General features: G+C 35.1%; 2 protein-coding genes across 2 annotated transcripts; both read right to left on the reverse strand.

Annotated features, from left to right (window-relative positions):
* Positions 1-1,708: 1,708 nt before the first annotated feature.
* Positions 1,709-8,084, reverse strand: LOC104092971 (protein IMPAIRED IN BABA-INDUCED STERILITY 1-like). Its single transcript, XM_009598668.3, has 9 exons — positions 7,032-8,084; positions 6,257-6,541; positions 5,830-6,147; positions 5,451-5,678; positions 5,083-5,180; positions 4,147-4,237; positions 3,478-4,005; positions 2,765-2,965; positions 1,709-2,242 (listed from the first exon to the last, which is right to left on the reverse strand). The coding sequence occupies exons 1-8, from the start codon at positions 7,392-7,394 to the stop codon at positions 2,804-2,806; spliced, it is 2,073 nt and encodes a 690-aa protein (XP_009596963.1). The 5' UTR covers positions 7,395-8,084; the 3' UTR covers positions 1,709-2,242; positions 2,765-2,803.
* A 5,584-nt stretch (positions 8,085-13,668) lies between these two features.
* Positions 13,669-17,274, reverse strand: LOC104092970 (uncharacterized). The gene is made up of 3 exons (XM_070194889.1): positions 16,809-17,274; positions 15,634-15,756; positions 13,669-13,986 (listed from the first exon to the last, which is right to left on the reverse strand). Exons 1-3 carry the CDS (start codon positions 17,203-17,205, stop codon positions 13,847-13,849), a joined length of 660 nt encoding a protein of 219 aa, XP_070050990.1. The 5' UTR covers positions 17,206-17,274; the 3' UTR covers positions 13,669-13,846.
* Between the last annotated feature and the right edge of the window lie 392 nt (positions 17,275-17,666).

Raw genomic sequence — 17,666 nt, forward strand, 5'->3', positions numbered from 1 at the left:
TTACAATTTGAACAGATTTCTTCATTGAAAGTGGAGAAAATGGATAGTAAACATCTATTATCTTCAATTTGAACCACATTACTTTAGAAAAAAAAGGATGATATTAGAAAGGGACAAAAAAAAAAATCTATTTAACTGTTGGATAAGTTTTGTTAAATATGAACCTTTCAAATAAAGCCTTAGATATACAGCTTTTTACTGTTGAGACGCTTTATTTTGTTTGTAAAACACGCACCTTACACGTAGACAAAGGGGTGTGTCTTAGGCACATTCTGGAAATGTTGAGTGTGTAAGGTTATTTTCGTACGTAAAAAGTGTGTAATAGTGATTAGGTCCATAGTTCAGAGGGTAATTTATGTATTTTGCCATATAAATATGATACATATGTGATACACAAATAATACATAGTGTGATACACATCATTATTTTTCATGTTCATCTTCTACTTCGAATTTTCAATTCAAACCACCTCAAAACTCCACCAAATTATCCCAAAACTGAGATTCAAGCTCTATCCAATCTATTTTAATAACACCCACCCAAAAAAAAAACTAATTGACTAATATTGATAATATTTGGCTAATATTAGTAATATTTTATGAATTGGTCAATTTTTGTAATAAGTTATTTATAAATAAACATAGCTAGTAGTTTCTCTTTTACTAAGTTTACTTGACGAACTTATCCAATTTTGTTCAACCACAATCATGCCTGGGCTAATTTCTCTTCAATTTAAGACTTAACTAAAATTTTGTATAGACTGGACCTAGTAAAATTTTGCCTACACAAGTTAAAAGACCTATATCTTATTATATGAATATAGCATATAACTGCACTGACTATAAGAAGACTATTATGATTATCTTTAACCGCAGTATTCTAATGATTCAACTTTGTGTATAGTGATCCATTCACTATACTATGAACAATGACGTACACATAATTTTGTGTAGCCATATGGCCTATTCGGCTAGTAACTGAGTTAAGAGTATGACAATTTTAAGGCTTTACTTCCTATCACAAATTGATATTTACTTTGTATTATGTTCAAGTGTTGATGGTCAGTTGTATATGTTCTAAATAATTTTTAGAAAACTATTTTGTACACTCACATATATGAGAAAATTTTCAGCTTACCGAGGATATGTCCCTTGATAGGAGGATGTAGAGGTCGAGGATTAAGATAGTAGGTTAGTAAGTAGTCGAGCGTATTTCTTTTCCAAACATGTACTTCCTTTCATAATTGTAGTACAAGTGTTATCCTCGTGTTCCCTATTTTTAGATCGCCATTATTACTTGATGTTTCCTTTGCTTCGATTTTATTTTTTCTGGTTATTTTTATTATTTCTCTTTCCGTAGTTCATTGTCACAACTGATGTGATTTTGTTTTTATTGAGCTGAGGGTCTTCTGGAAGCCTCTCCACCTTCACAAGATAGAGGTAAAGTCTCTGTACATACTATCCTTCCCACAGTGACGAAGCTAGGAATTTTCCCAAGGGTATTCAAATTTGAAAGAAGTGAAAAAAAATTCCCGACAAAGGGTGTTCAATATGTGTTATATACATCTAAAACGTAATATTTTACCTATATACACAGTGCAATTTTTCGACGAAGGGTGGTCCGTTAACTACACTTGTGACAATGTGGCTTCGCCACTGCTTCCCCACACCTCACTTATGGGAATACACTCGGTATGTTGTTATACATATATAAGGAAATTTTCTTTTCTTGAGAAGCGGTGTCAGATGATTCCCCTTACTAAAGGGTGTCTCAACCATTGAATGGAACTATACATTGCTGAAGAAAAACACTCAGAATGAAAGACTGGAGAAGATATTAAGAGGCAGTACTGAGGAACAATGTGTTTGTGTGTGTGTATTGGCCGTTGAAAACACAAAAAATGAGCTTGCAACAGAGCTCCTAAAGAGAACTGGTTCTCAGCTGTCATTAGACACTCACCTTTGCAGGGAATTGAGATGAAGATGGAGTTCATGCCTTTTCGCTTGAGCTTGAGTAAGGATTTCCCTATCAGTTAGCAGGAGAAGACAGCAATTGATTTCCTCCCTTCATTCTTCAATTCAAGTGGAAGGAAAAAGACTTTGATAGCTTTAGCCTTACAAGCTTTCAAAGTGTTGCAGTCATTTCTGTATCGATTTGGTTATCAAAATTCCTATGGCTGATTGCTTTCCATAGCCTGTGAAATGGGAGCGCTGCAGCAGCAATCACCTTCTATTTTTCCTAACTGAAAACAAACGGTACTCAATCAGCTATTGGGGTATTATCACTTTTAGCTCGCGTCATAAACTATTTACATCTGATAGCTGAAAAAGTGTATAAAACTTGTATATAACATACATAATGTATATATATACAAAAAAATATACAAATTTTATACATTTTTCCTATTATTTTTACAGTGTCATTTTTCCATCAGCTATTTGGCCAATAAAGCCTGATCAAAGATAAACTGATTTCTGGTAATATACAGGGAGTCTAGACTTCTGCCTATTTGGTAAATAACGAATTCCATAAACTTGCAAGAATATATCCGGATGGTAATATATGGACATCTATATAAGTGTTAACAACCAGGTAGCAGTTAAATGGAAATAAGATATAAGTAGTCCGTTTTGCTGTCAGATCTTTATCAACTTTCAGACATAAACGAAGTAAGTAAAAGGTAAACTCTATTGTACAAATAAAGAGGTCTAAAAATCTGGCAGTGATACAAGGTTGAATGTTCAGGGTTGTAGTTTTAGCGCACCTTACTAATTTACAGGGTAGATAATTGATCTTTGATTTCCTATGTTGCAAACATTTGGTGAACTTTTAATCCTCTTTGGAACCATGATTGTCGAACAGCCTGGCGGATCTGACGCTCATGTTTCTCAAGGAGCTCTTCAACTGTTTGTGTTTGAGACAGCAATGGTCCGGAAAATTCGACTTTATCCACTTGATCCTGTACCTGTTTGAAGTCCAATTCAGAAATATTAATAGAAGCCCGAGCTAAGATATGGAGTCCAATTTTATGCATCCAATGATCTGATTAATTGCAACTGGCCTATACTAAGTGATTATTCCAGCTCTGATAAATACACGGGGTTAACGTATCCTAAAGCACTAATCCAATAAGAATCAGAAGAATAGAATGAGAGATGTGACGTCGTAAAAGCTAGCATTCTGAAAATTTTACTTGAATTATAATCCTCAAGTTTTCATGAAAGCTCCAGTACTAAAGCAACTGTGTCCTTCAGTTTTAGCAAAACATAGAAAGGAGTAGAGAAAATGTGCTTATTAAATAAGTACTTGAGAAAATTTTTGAACTAAACAAATTGATTTTCTTGATAGATGTTAATTGTTATATCTGAAAGATCCAGTGCAAAAGAATTGGTATATTTTGTTATGAGCGATACATATAAACTGATGAGGGAAAATGTGCTTATTAAATAAGACTCTTGACAAAAGCTTTTGACTAACCAAATTGATTCTCTTGATAGCAGTTTCCTCTTTTAGATATTGTGTCAGTGACAGTTCTTGTGAATGGTAGCCATCAGAAGCATCAAAGGAATCTGGGCGCTCTAATTGGCTCCAACGTTGACGAATTGCATGCTTGGTGGATTCGTCGGTATCATGTCCCACAGAATTGGTCTGATTTGCATTGATAAGTTCACAGTTGCCTTGTACTTTTGGGTCCATGTTATTTTTCACATGCAATGCAACTGAAGGTTCAAAAATAAGGCTTCTCGAACTAGTTCTCCTTCGTGATCTTACTGATGAATCGTCGAACCTTCTTTTTGCCCATGCAAAACCACTTGATCCTGAAATTTGAAGTGGACCTGGAAAGGGGACATCACCTTGAGATGCATTCTTGACATGGAAAGTCTTTACCATCATATCAACTGATGGCTTAGGTCGCGCAAGACTTGTTATTGTATCTCTTTCTTCTTGAGTAGTTACATTATTGCAGTCACTTATATGAGCACCTTTATTTTGGATGGGCAAATTCTGCAGAAACGAAAATTTAGTTTCGTCTCCAAAGGCAAAATGCACTCATAAATATGGAAAGGAAAAAGAATATTGCTAAAAAGTAACATGCAGCTTTGGGAATCATTTAAGAAGTGAAAGGTTGAGAGGAAAAAATTGGACCTCTTCTGGTGCTAGTTTACGGAGGCCATTCTGCTTTCTAGTTAACTTTCTTGTTGGGTCAGGTGCACGGGCTCTTCCACTTGGCTTCTTCCTGAAATCATAACTGTGGTCAGATCTGTGCAAAGCTCCTAAAAACTGTATCAACTGCATGAGCTTTTGTCAACACCAAAGAGCAAGATAGTAGACTTAATCTATTATAACCTGCAGAAGGATCATTCTACCAGATCAAGTGGTGCAACTTTAGTCATACAGTTTTATTCCCCTCCCTCTTCAATGTCAAGGTTTCAACATGGAAAATGGGAAAGTTGCCTGTTTTTGGTTGAGTCATAGAAAGCTAGAACAATCTAAATGGACGAGTGGTAGTCAAGGTGGCTTGGTAAGTAAGTGAGCAATTCTTTATGTAAGTTGCAACTCCAAGTTCCTAATCTTTCTCTTAAATCTTGGTACGCAAGCAATTCGTTCTGTGGGGCATCACTTTTAAGTTCTCTTTCTCTCTCCCAAGAGAGAGGGAGTATACATCGGGCTGATATTCGTGAGTTCCAGCTCTTGAAAGGTTTTGGAGTATACATCGGGCTGATTTTTTTTCACTACTCATCCTCGAGTCGAATCTAGTTCAGACATAGATGACTTGAAAGTTATCTTGGACGAACCTCAAGCTGGATGAGTCAATAGCATAAGTGGATTGTATTCAATAGTTATGCTTATGCCGAATTACTGACTTGATTTGAGATAATCAAACCTTTTATATAATCCATAAGAATGATACTTCAAAAGGATACTTGCTGCTTCTCCCTTTGTCTCAGGTCAGTTGGGATTCAGGAAGGGGCAGGGTAAAGCACTCTTGTCTAATCACATGTTTTTCCTTAAATGTAAATTAAATGCTGTAAACTATTTAGACAAAAGCTCTTTGTAACATAATATGACCTAAATTCTTACCTTTTTGCATCTTCAAGGTGCTTAGCATCTATCTCTTTGCTTGGTGGGTACTTTGGCAGGCTTGAAGGATCACAAGCATGAGGCTTCGTCTTGAAATACTACAGGTATCATTTGAAAAAGAATTAGCACTCTTGAAATTTAAGTATCGTAGAGAAGTGGCAAATTGTTGGGTTCTTAGATGAATATAACATGACAACAAGTTATCAAAACTCACTTGAATTGAGATTTGAGACTTAACTCACAGTGGACGCTCACAACAGGAATAAACAAAGCGCATTGAAGAGATAGGAGAATGTATCATTAAGGTGTGAATCCGATGACATGGAACTAACAATATACAAGTAATTCAATAGTTTGTGGATCGCTACCTCAGATGCAAGGGCAGAAGAAGCGGCTCCACGTTTGTGTGGCTCCACAGAAAGAAGAGTTTCTATGAGTGAGACTGCACTTTTTGGCAAATCTTTAAAGGTGTTCCAAAGACAGCTCTCATAAGGATGCTGTGGTTTAAATATAGTCGCGTGAGGAAGTTTAGATCTCTTCCAGTAATCATCTGGTGGAGATCCACAAAGTTTAAATACTTTATGCAGCTGTTCAACCTAAATCACATACATAAATCGCGTTATCAAGGACGAAGGCAAGAAATTGAGTAAAAGGTGTAAAAGGTAAAATTCTGATGATGCAGGTTAGCAGACAAGCACTTTATCTTCCGAAAACATTTGGATTCACCTCAAGTGTTAAAGGAGGTACCTCAGTTCTCCCCTGAAGAATTGGTTTACCAGTAAGAATTTCCGCAAATACACATCCGACACTCCAGAGATCCACAGAAGCTGCATAATCCGTGGCTCCCAACAGAAGTTCTGGAGGACGATACCATAAAGTGACAACTCGACTGGTTAGTGGTTGCTTTGTTCCAAGGTCAGAGAAGTTCGCCAATCCAAAGTCTGCAACCTTCAGAATTCCCTCATTATTTACTAGAAGATTTGCACCTTTGATATCCCGATGCATTATACCTCGAGAATGACAATGGTCAAGTCCAGATAACAACTGTTTCATTAAGCATTTAACCTGCAAAAGAAGCAGCACATCTTTAGCACAAACATAAATATTATGCACTCATCAGGTTGAAGAGTGGGCAAAAACACCCAATACCTTTAACTATGAGAAGCTAACGAACCTGTGATTCATTGAACTTGACTTCAGGACAGGACAGGAGTCCTGAAATATCATGTTCCATGTACTCAAACACAAGATATATGCTAGAAGATAATCTGGAGGCAATTATCCCCTCTAACTTCATTATATTGGGATGGTCAAGCCTGCGAAGAATCAAAATTTCTCGTGCCATAAATCTAACACTTTCTGGCTCAAAGTTATCAAATCGCACTTTCTTCAGTGCAACTGTCCTTCCACTTTCCAGATCGCGTGCTCTGAATACGCTGCTATATGTACCCTGACCTATCTGTTACAGCAGTTAAACCACATAAAGAAAACAAAATTCATCAGCAAGAAAGCTTAATGTCATATGTAGAAATATTATTAACATGCCCACAAAAGTTTAAGAACACGAAGTCTCTGCTACTCTAGCACTAGACTAACTTTTTAGTGACTTGCAAGGTAAAGAGAGTATATTCCTCAAGTTTTACTTGAATTGGAGCGGTCATACAAAAAGGTTAAAACTTTATCAATTCCGTCAACAGAAAACTCTACTATCTTCATCTCATTCATCCCCTTCTGTTCCTAGTTTCCATGTGCTCTCCTCCCCCCAAAACCCCCACCAAAAAAAGAAAGAAAAAAAGAAGAAACTTATGTAGAAATATTATTGATGGACAGTTTGGTCACACCTCGACTACTCAACTAGGTATGCATGCACTACCTCCCACAAGAACCGGATAACTCTACTCACCAAATCTAGGTAGAACTTAGAAGAGAACATTTCTTTTGAAACTAACCTTATCCAATTTCTGAAAAGACTCAGGTTTGAGAGGCAACCAGCCATGAATGGCTTCAGCTGCAACAGTACTAAGCCATACAGGCCAACCTGCAGCAACTTGCTCTCCTTCCACATACTTCATCAAACTCACTGATTGATCACCATTAGAATATTCCTTGCCCGACTCATTTAACTCGCTCGCGCCTCCACTTAGTCCTGATAATTCCCCTCTCTTCTTCACCTTATTCGTCATATCAAATTCAGATACTAATGTATCACTGCCGACATGGCTCCTACTGTCGTCATTTTCTCTGAGAGTCCCTGAATATTGATCACATGCAGGGGTTACCGACACGGTCTGTTTCGAGGCCACACAACCCATGAAGGACAATATAATTATAAATGATTCTACACTATCAAAAAGAGGTCAATATAGCCATTTGCAGACGAAACAACAGCTTCCACTCGAGCTAGCTATGTATATGTATCCAAAAAACAATGTACGTATATACATGTTTAGTATTAGATTGCATCCATTTTGAACTCATTAACTCCAAATCTTCAATCTGTCTCTGTCATTACAGTGGCACTTGACTACAAAACAAGACCAACCCAGACGGCATTTAACTGAATCTTGACGTGGGTCAAGTTCAATTCTGAAGCAGCAATGGAGATTCTCAAGACCATTGAAATATTACTTTTATATATTCAAGAATCAAGAACTCAGTTCACAGTCACTACCCCCCTCCCCTCTAGCTTTCTCCCTCCTCGAAACTCTTTTCTGCGGCAATTGCGGAAGGTGGACAAGGAAAATAAGAGCTTAATGTGGTTAACAATCACAGTATAGGAATGAGTGATGAGCGAAATCAACGGGGAGAAAGAGAACTTGTAGCCTTTTCAATAGTAACAGTAGGAATCACCAAACTTCTTTTTTGGTTATGTGGAATTAATAGATAATCAAGGAGGGCAAGAAAAGAAAAAAGCAAATGACAAAGAAAAGTAAGCATTGCAGTCTTTTGAGAGCAACTACTCTTTGACTTGTCTCAGCATTCACTGCGGAAATTTGAAACTCTCCTGGTCTTGTTGGTAATTTTGGCAATATTTTTGTTATTTTCCCCGCTAAATTTTTTAGAATTAAGCTGGAGATTGGTCAGTATACAGTCCGAGAAGGTGGGGGCCAGCCAAATGAAGTGACATGTGATGGAGTAAGTAGATTTGCTTAGGAGTAATTTTTTGTGGTTTGGTTTAACAAATTTACTAACCTAATTTTCAACTAAGTTGGTAAATGCACAAATAGTCATTTTCAAGGATGTTATTTAGAGATTAGTCGGTACTTATTTTATCCTAAAATTTTAAATTAAAAATCTTAACTTCAGGACATTTTTGTCCCGAAAATTTGAACTCAATAACTGAAATTCAGAATACATTGGCTGATTCTTAAATAGTAGCACTAGAGAATATGTGGTATTGTCCGTTTTGGGTTAAGCGCACACGCTTTTCTTCAAAATGCTCACACCATTAAGAGATCCCTATATTTTATATGTCGGCTCCCAATCTTTTCAGTTACCAATGTGAGACTTTATTCACACACCCAATAAAAACTATAAAATATTTGATTAAAACTCCAATTATTTCTCATCACATCTAAAATTCATAAGTAGATTTGTTTAAAATTAAATTACATTTTGGTTCAATGAAGGGACTGGAGTGGTCCCCACGCCCCATTCTTGTTTATTTAAGTGCTCTAGGCGTGGGGCTGGACATGCAAGGGACAAACACGAAGTCAGAAAAGGAGATGAATTGCTGAATAAAGAAAGAAAAAGAAGAAAGCAAAAAGTGGATATTGATGTAATGAGGGGGAACAAACAATGAGATTAGCTTTTCTTTGCATCCTACTAGCTGGTGTTTTGTGTTCACCATTTGCACTTTCACTACCAACCACTCTATAAAATCTATCCAAATATTAAATTAAATTAATAAATTATATATATTTTTATCGCTTAACTATAGTTAAATAATATTTATTTTAGTTTATATTTTAACTGCTAAGATTAAATTATTTAATTTGATACAAATATTGAGTGTGAATAAATATTTATTGGCACTCACTTAATCTTGTAACTTAAGTAGGGGCGTATCTACGAAGGGTTCCATAGGGCACGTTAATTGATGCTCTTCTCCCTAGATTATGTATATTTAAAAAAAAAAATACTTAAATATATGTGTGTACCCAAGCTCAAAGTATCATATGATGTGATGATTATTGGGTGCATCTCTAATAAGTGAGATTGTGAGTTCAAATCTTATAGTATCAATCTTGTTGTTTTTTCCTTTTTTTTCCTAGAACTAGGCGCCCACGGGAGATGGACATGTGTTGATGTTACTTTTTGCGTATTAGTTAAGTACTTTTTCTTTTTCTTTCTTCTTTGTTTGGTTTATCCTTTTAAAATTTTCACACATTGAAATTCTTATTCTTCTTTTATTATTGTAAAATCTTATATGATCAAATACAATGTTTATATAAAATCAAGTAGCAATGGAAGATCTAGCATATAGTTAATGGGTTTATCTGATTCCAATATTTTCGACACGGAGTACAAATATAGATGTAAGAAACTATAGTATTTAAAAAATAATAATTTAGAACTTAAAAGTATAATGGGTGCAATAGCAAGAACTAAAAGTTGAACTCGTAAAATTTATATTCTAAATCTATCTCTTCGTAATAGCGTACCCATCTTTCCAAAATTTTGGAGTAGTTTTAGCCCTGTGGACCCATAGATCTGCCCTATCATGAATCTTTGTGGTCATGATATAGACTATTTTCAATACTCATTTGGAGAGCATGCTTCTACTCCATTTTGAATAGAATGATTACTGTCTATGGAAGAAAAATAACTCAGTACTGGAGTACCAGAACCTCATGAAAACTTTGGTCTGGTTGTACTTTGGCAGTGGACTAATTGGCAATTACTCATTGACCAAATCAGTTTTTTTTGCCTAGTCTATACTACTTTATTAATCAACTTAATAGATGACCAAAAAATTCCAAAATTGACCATTGACTTGCAAATTTCATCCTGGTCTGTGTTGTTTTTCTTGTCAAAGATGGTTTTTGTTGTGTCTACTTTAGTATTTTATATTTCTATGCAATATAATGGAACCACCCTTGAATCACTCTTCACATTGCTACTGGCCTACATAATATAATTTGCTTTCCACCTGTCCTTACACGTCATTATAGAATAATAGTCTATTTGGCCAAGCTTCTCCAAACCAAAGCAATTTAAGAACGGTAAAGGGTCAAATATACCCCTTTACTTTCGAAAATGGTCTAAAAATACCCCTCGTTATATTATTGGTTATCTATACCCATGCATTCATACTTTGGGTTCAAATATATCCCTCATTTAAATGGAGGGACACGTGTCATCATCTTGTTGGTCAATTCTAAATATCTCCTAATTAATTAAAAAGACTCATTACCCATACCAGAAAAATAATTTTTAAAGCAATTTTTTTTTGTAAAAATGAAAAAAACTGAAATTATTTTTACTAAAAACTGAAAAAAATGAATTTTTTTTTTTTCCAGTTTTTACAAAAAAAACTGCTTTAGAAAAAACTGAAAAATATTTTCTAAAATAATATTTTTGTAAAAACTGAAAAGAAAAGAGCTGAAAATCAATTTTTTAAAGCAATTTTTTTTTGTAAAAACTGAAAAAAACAGATTCTTTTTTTTAACTGAAAACTGAAAAAAACGAAAATATTTTTTTCCAATTTTTACAAAAAATATTGCTTTAAAAAATTGAAAAATATTTTCTAAAACAATATTTTTTTAAAAACTGAAAAAAAAAACTAAAAAGCAATTTTCTAAAGCAATATTTTTTGTAAAAACTGAGAAAACAAATATTTTTTTTTCCAGTTTTTAGTTTAAAATATTTCAGTTTTTAATTACTTTAGAAAATTATTTTTCAGTTTTGTTTTCAGTTTTTACAAAAATATTATTTTAGAAAATATTTTTCAGTTTTTTTAAAGCATTTTTTTTTGTAAAACTGAAAAAAAAAATCGTTTTTTTTCTATTTTTTGTAAAAAATAAAATAGTTTTTTTCAGTTTTTACAAAAAAAAATAATATATTTTTCGGGTATGAGTAATGAGTCTTTTTAAATAATTAGGAGAGATTTAGAATTGACCAACAGGACGATGCCACGTGTCCCTCCGTTTAAATGAGGGGCATATTTGAACCCAAAGTATGACTGCAAGGGTATAGATAACCCAATAGTATAACGAGGGGTATTCTTAGACCATTTTCGAAAGTAGTGGGGTATATTTGGCCATTTGCCGATTTAAGAATCTAACTAGCCACACACAAACGGGCATGGACGGCCCAAGCCTAAAGCAAGTGAAACACTTGCTTTAGACCCCAAATATTTAAGGGCCCCAAAATTACTAGTAGTTCTCTATATATAGTAGTATATTATTTATATAATTATCTTTTATTATTGATAAATTTATTTCTTTATTGTCATATTAATTTTTAATAACTCGATTTCTTCCTCTAATTAATATAACTAAAATAGTTTTCTGTCAATCTTATTTTACTTTCTTACTTAATTATATTTCTCTATTCATTAGTTAGTCACGTAACTATATCTAATAATCTAACTTATTATTTATTTTTCTTACATAAATTATACTCTCTCCGTCCCAATTTATATGAAAGTGTTTGCCTGGACATGGATTTTATGAAATAAAGGAAGACTTTTGAAACTTGTAATCTTAAATAAATCATAGAAGTTTTTGGGTTAGAAATCGTCTCATTAATGGTAAAAAAAAAATCTAAAGTTGAATTGTTACCAAATATAGAAAGGGACTTACTAAAAAAGAGGAGTCACTTATGTTTTCTGGGTTCTCCCATTTCAGTTGTGATGCAATCAATATTAAATTCATTTAATTTTCTGTATTTTATAAAATCAAGTTCTCATTTTTTTTTATTCCACATCCTCACTTGTCTAATTTTTTTTTAAATGATGTTCATTAAATAATATATATATTAAGGCCTCTTATTAAGATTTTGTTTTAGGCCTCCGATGAAGTTGGGCCGCCCCGCAAACGGGGGTGTGGGGTTAGAGGTTGGGTCTTGAGATTATGAAGAAAGTGATTAACTTTTATTGTTCACAGTTGGGACCATTTATATACTACGTAGGATCACTGATTAGCTACCTACTTTATCATATTTGGCATTTATAAATGAAAAACCCATTGCATGAATCACAGCAAGGGCAGGTTCATTTCTCTGAAAAGTTAATTAGGTGATACCAAGTTTAAGACTTCCATAAGCGGGCAAACAACACAACAACAATGAGCCAGGGCAGATTCACATAATTATCTAGGATCTTGTATTTACTGGTCCAAATAATCCAAATTCGTGTTGGGCCCATTAAAAGGGAGCATGCTCCCGCTAAATATTTTTTTATTCCCACGGCTCGAACTCGAGACTTTTAGTTAACGATGGAAGAATCTCATTCATCTATCACACCCCGGAATTTCACCTAATGTCAAAATAGGCGTTGTAGATGCGATGATACTATGCACTCACGGAACGTAATAACACAAGTTATTACGCGTGTAAAAGGTAATGAAAACTGTTGTTGTTATGCGTCTAAAAGGTAATAAACACTGTTGTTCTTTGAGGGTGGGCAACTGGAAGTTTTGACTTATCTAATTAGTAGCACTGTGGTTAAAGCAACTTTTGAAACATAATTATGAATGATTGATCACTTTAGACTCTAGAGTCTCATTGGACAAGCATTATCAATCAGTCTAATTATTCAGCAGCAGTTCCTGTATGTACTCATAGATATACTTTTTATTATTTATTCACGGTTAATCACTATATATTCTCACCTCACTTTATCATATAACCATGTTAATTTATGTGGTTGGGTGTTAATACAGAATGTTGGTAAGTAGTATTTATTAAATTATTTTGTAGACGAATAGTATGTATCACTTCTCCCAGTATATGATGTATATATCGTACATCAAGGTACCAAGATACGTGAATTTTATTTAATTTTGCAGGTTGATTTGGAAAACCTCCATAAAAGGAGCTATAGGTCCCCAGAAATAATTAGTAGTAATAATGTAGACAGCTACCCTCAAAATAATAATAGCATGTTTCTTGGATTAGGTATTCGGTATTCAACATGCAATAAAAAGTAGCTACAACTAATTCTCTCCATTAGAGGAACGCATTAGGTTGTAGAGTGTTTGGGCTTATTTTTTTCCTTGTATTTCATGATTGAAGCCAAATGGTTAAACTGAACCCACATCACGTAGTAATACTTGAAGAAGAGACACAAAAAACAAACAAGTTTGCTGGTCTGTGCTTTCAGGTTTAACAGACTCTCTATGAACTGGTCAGGATTAGCTATATGAATCCTGTTATACGAATCCATCTTAAGGAATCGGAAGGTCACGAAACACGATCTGCTGTTGCAAATGGCTTTAGAATTATTTGCCTTATGTCATTGAGACTCACTCGCGACACTTAGGTTCACAATGTGACAACAGTTATCCACCAAGGCTACCAACAATCCACTCAATAGACTGCTGAACTACATAAAAATTTAAACTCTACTTTAAGCTTTTGAAATGCAACAAATTAATGACTTCTGGAAAATTAATATTGAAGTTGGAGAAATGTATGCCCACCCAATTTATTTGGGACTGAGGCGTAGTTGTTGGAGAAATGTATGCCTACCCAATTTGTATGGGACTGAGGCGTAGTTGGAGAAATGTATGCCTACCCTTTGCTATAAGGATTCATCAGCCTATGGTAACTTGCAGGGAGCAGCTCGATCCTTTGACTTGTATTGGCCTAGCAGTTCTGCAACAGTTCTACAACGACATTGGTTTCCAGGGCGGATAACATCCCCATAAACAGCCATTTCAATTACATCGAGCTCCTTATCTGCGTGACCCAAGTTACATGGTAAATATTAGTAAAATGTTACTGCTGCAAAAAATTTGATCATGCAGGAAGTATACAAATTTATATGCCCAATTATGTGCGAAGTAGGAAAGGATGGCTTAAGCAATTACACATTTTAATGGACCTTAAGGTTGGTGACGTTCAGCTAGATTTCATAGAAAATCTTATACCATATACTATTGACTAGTCTCCACAGGTTACCTCTCAGACAAGAATATCTCTATTTGCACTAATTGTGTAGAAGAAGGTATTAGTGGCCCTCTATACTTACTAGTTCCATTATACCTTATCTAACAACAACTGCACCTCAGTCCTAAACAGTTCCATTATACCTTATCCACAAAAAAGAGAAAAAAGAAACTCACCACTTACCAGATCCATAATCTGAAGTTGCCTAAGCTGTTGTGTCACAAGGTAAGTTCTGTAATAACTTATTGAGAAACAGCAGAATATAGAGTCCGGAAAATAAATGAAGGGGAAAGACTGGCACAACTTCAGAAAGGGGTCTAACCAGTTGGAAGAGCCATGCAAACGTTATTGGTTCTATCCTTTGTGAGAAGATTATATAGAGATGGTAGCACGGCTGATATAGCAGGGATCAAACTCTGAGGAAGTGAGGCAGCATCTACCAAGATAAAGAACTTCTATATGTATTTAGGCTATGCCTAGCTAACATGACAAAGGAACCCTTCTAGGTGGACGAATCATAGGCTCTTTGCTTGATCTTCTACAAGGGCAAAATCTTATCTCTGTTAGGACCTAGATTATCAAGAATAATCTCAAAAAGATAAGATCTACGTAGTTTGGGAAGAAATGTCTACATCCACATTTGCACAAAAGAAAAACAGTTCTATTACTTGTGTTCTGCTGCAAAGCTTCTCTTGATTTCACATCATGCTTTCTCACTAAGGTTATGCGACGAGAACTAGGACTTGAATTCTAACCAAACTTTTATTTGGATTCAGAAACCAACTTTAAACCAAAAACCTTCTCCATCTACTGCTGGCTGTAGGAGACAGAAAAAGATATACAGAAAAGATTAATCTTAATGTGACCGCATGCATACTGCCCCTCTGATGAAATGTTTTATCAGAATGAGACCTTACATGGGCCAAGAGAGTGGAAAAGCATTAATCTGAGCAAGACATCCCCACAAGAACCATCACAATGACAACCATGAAAATGCAACTTAGTTTCAAACCAAATACCGCAACAGCAGCAGTGGTTCAAACCAAATCCTATATTAACTGATTGTACCTCTATATATCCATTTATGAACTGTGTCAAATTATCTTGTTAAACCTGAAAACACATGAATACCTGAGAACCGCCATGAAAATAAAATATTACAACTACTATAACTAAACTTCAATTCCAGACGTCAATAAGATCATCATAGCATATCAATCAGTAGTAATCCTGTAATCCAGATAGAGATCAGGCAATGACTTAAACTTTGAAATTACCACGGAAATGATGCACTTTTTATCTTAAGAGGCTACAGGAGAACAGAACTATTATTTAGCTCACAGCTCTCCACTGTAGGGGCTAAGTTCAGAAGCCATAAAGATTGATAATGTGACAAGTGATAGAAGCAGAACAAATAGGGAAAGATCAGGAGAGTACCAGTGAACTTGATATCGCAAGAGTAGCTTTTTAACTGACTAATATCAATCTCATCCTTGTTGGCTTTAAGCCTGTTTACCCTTGTTTGAAGGATCTGGCAGTTCTCCGCTATCGATTCACCCCCTGCATAAGGAAACGCATCATAAAATGGTGCAACAACCATGTGCTGACCACCAAATCAAAATTCAATGGCCCCAACTCACACCTCCCGCCCAACCACCAGATGCAAAAAAAAAAAAAAAAAAAAAGCAGCAGGATTTTTCATCAGTTAATATTCGGTCCAAATGATTAAAATCACTAAACAACAAAAAACCAAAATCAGTTTAGGAGTGAATCAGATCAATCAAACAATCAAATACCCCTCAATCCCAATTGTTGAAGTTGCCCATTATTAAGGTCCATTTCATTACATTTAGGTGAAAATAGAATCAACTACCCCTCAAATTTAGAGGCGGAGCCATGATTTCAACTTTATGGGTTCTTAATTTTAGTACGACTTCAACTAGGTTCTAAATTTAATAGTTGTACATATTTAATGAATTTCTCAATAGAAATATACTGTTTGAGTAAAAGTTACTAGGTTCGTCCGAACCCGTATTCGGGCATCTACCTTCGCCCCTGCTCTCAATTCCAAACTAGTTCGTTTATATGAATCTTCTATATCCATTCCGCTCGATTCGCGCTTAGTTTGTTCCACTTGAGCAGTATCAATAAAGCCCCAATTCCAAACTAGCTAGGGTTGACCACATGAATCCTATGTATCAACTCCGAGTCCAACTCATTTTGCTTGCGCAGTAATGATTCACTTTGACAATAATAAACAATCAACTAATCCTCAATCCCAAATTGAGGACGGAATATTCAGGAACAAACTAGTCAAGGTCAGGTATAAGGGGCAGACATAGAGTGTAATTTATGGGTTAATGCAAAACTTTGGCTCGTACCTTGTGTATGTGTTAAAAAAAATAACTAAACAAGTACAAATGATTGATTTCGAAATCAGTAAATCAAATGAGTTGTACAGTAGTAGAATCCCGGAATCAAACCCATAGAGTTCAAATCCGGCCTCTATTGGCTAATCAGATAATCAGCTAAAAATAAGGAAATAAAGGCAAAAAGGGAAATATGTAGAACAGTTGTGCTAGCAAACACTAGTCGTAATAAATAGGAGGAACCTTTGGAGAAGGGAATAATGTGGTCATATTCAAAGCAAAGGCAGCCTTGACAATTGGCAAAGCGTTTACAGACGACATTTCCGGCGGAATCTTTGCGCCAGCGTTCGGGATGTCGACCGGGTACAGTCTCGGCCTTGGCCCAGCACATCTTCTTCGCTTCAGTGTCAAAAGTCCTTGCTCTTTGTTCCTTTTCTCCTCCTCGAGATCGACCAGGTGAGCTCATCTCACTAGTTCTCGTTCTCTCTTTCTTGGGGTTTAGGTGGAGGGAGGAGATTGACAAACTATACAAGGAAGGAGACGAGACGACTGTAAATAGGAAGAGGGAAATCATCAACAAATCATTGGAAGTTTCCAGGCCTAGAATTTTGTGCATTTGATTTGAAGAGAATAACTGCATATGCTTTCCCGTTCCTTCTTTAACTAGGATGTATATTTTTTTAAAATCAATATGCACAAAAATACTACAGAAATATTTGAAATAGAATAATTTTGCTCTTGTTTTGTTTTTGCCTTTTTGACATAAAAATACCCTCCTCATTAGTCAATTAGCTTAAAATGTACACTCTCAACTAGCCAAATAGCTCAAAAATATCCTTTTCAGAACGGAAAAAAGGCTAATTCTCGAAATGAGACAATTTTGCCCTTGTTCTTTTTATCTTTGTGGAGGGGAATTTAAATGTGCTAGAAATGTATAACAACAAAAATAAGAAAATAAGAGTAGTATAAATCCTTCTCGTTTTAACAAAGAAGAAACGATGACATGTAGCTATTCTTTTTCTTCTGGTTCCTTACGCATTGGCATGAGTTATTCTTTCTGAACTCCAAATAATTGACTTTTTCTTACATAACTATTTTAAG

Source organism: Nicotiana tomentosiformis, chromosome 2 (genome assembly GCF_000390325.3).
Source record: "Nicotiana tomentosiformis chromosome 2, ASM39032v3, whole genome shotgun sequence".
In the NCBI taxonomy this organism is placed as follows: Eukaryota; Viridiplantae; Streptophyta; class Magnoliopsida; order Solanales; family Solanaceae; genus Nicotiana; species Nicotiana tomentosiformis.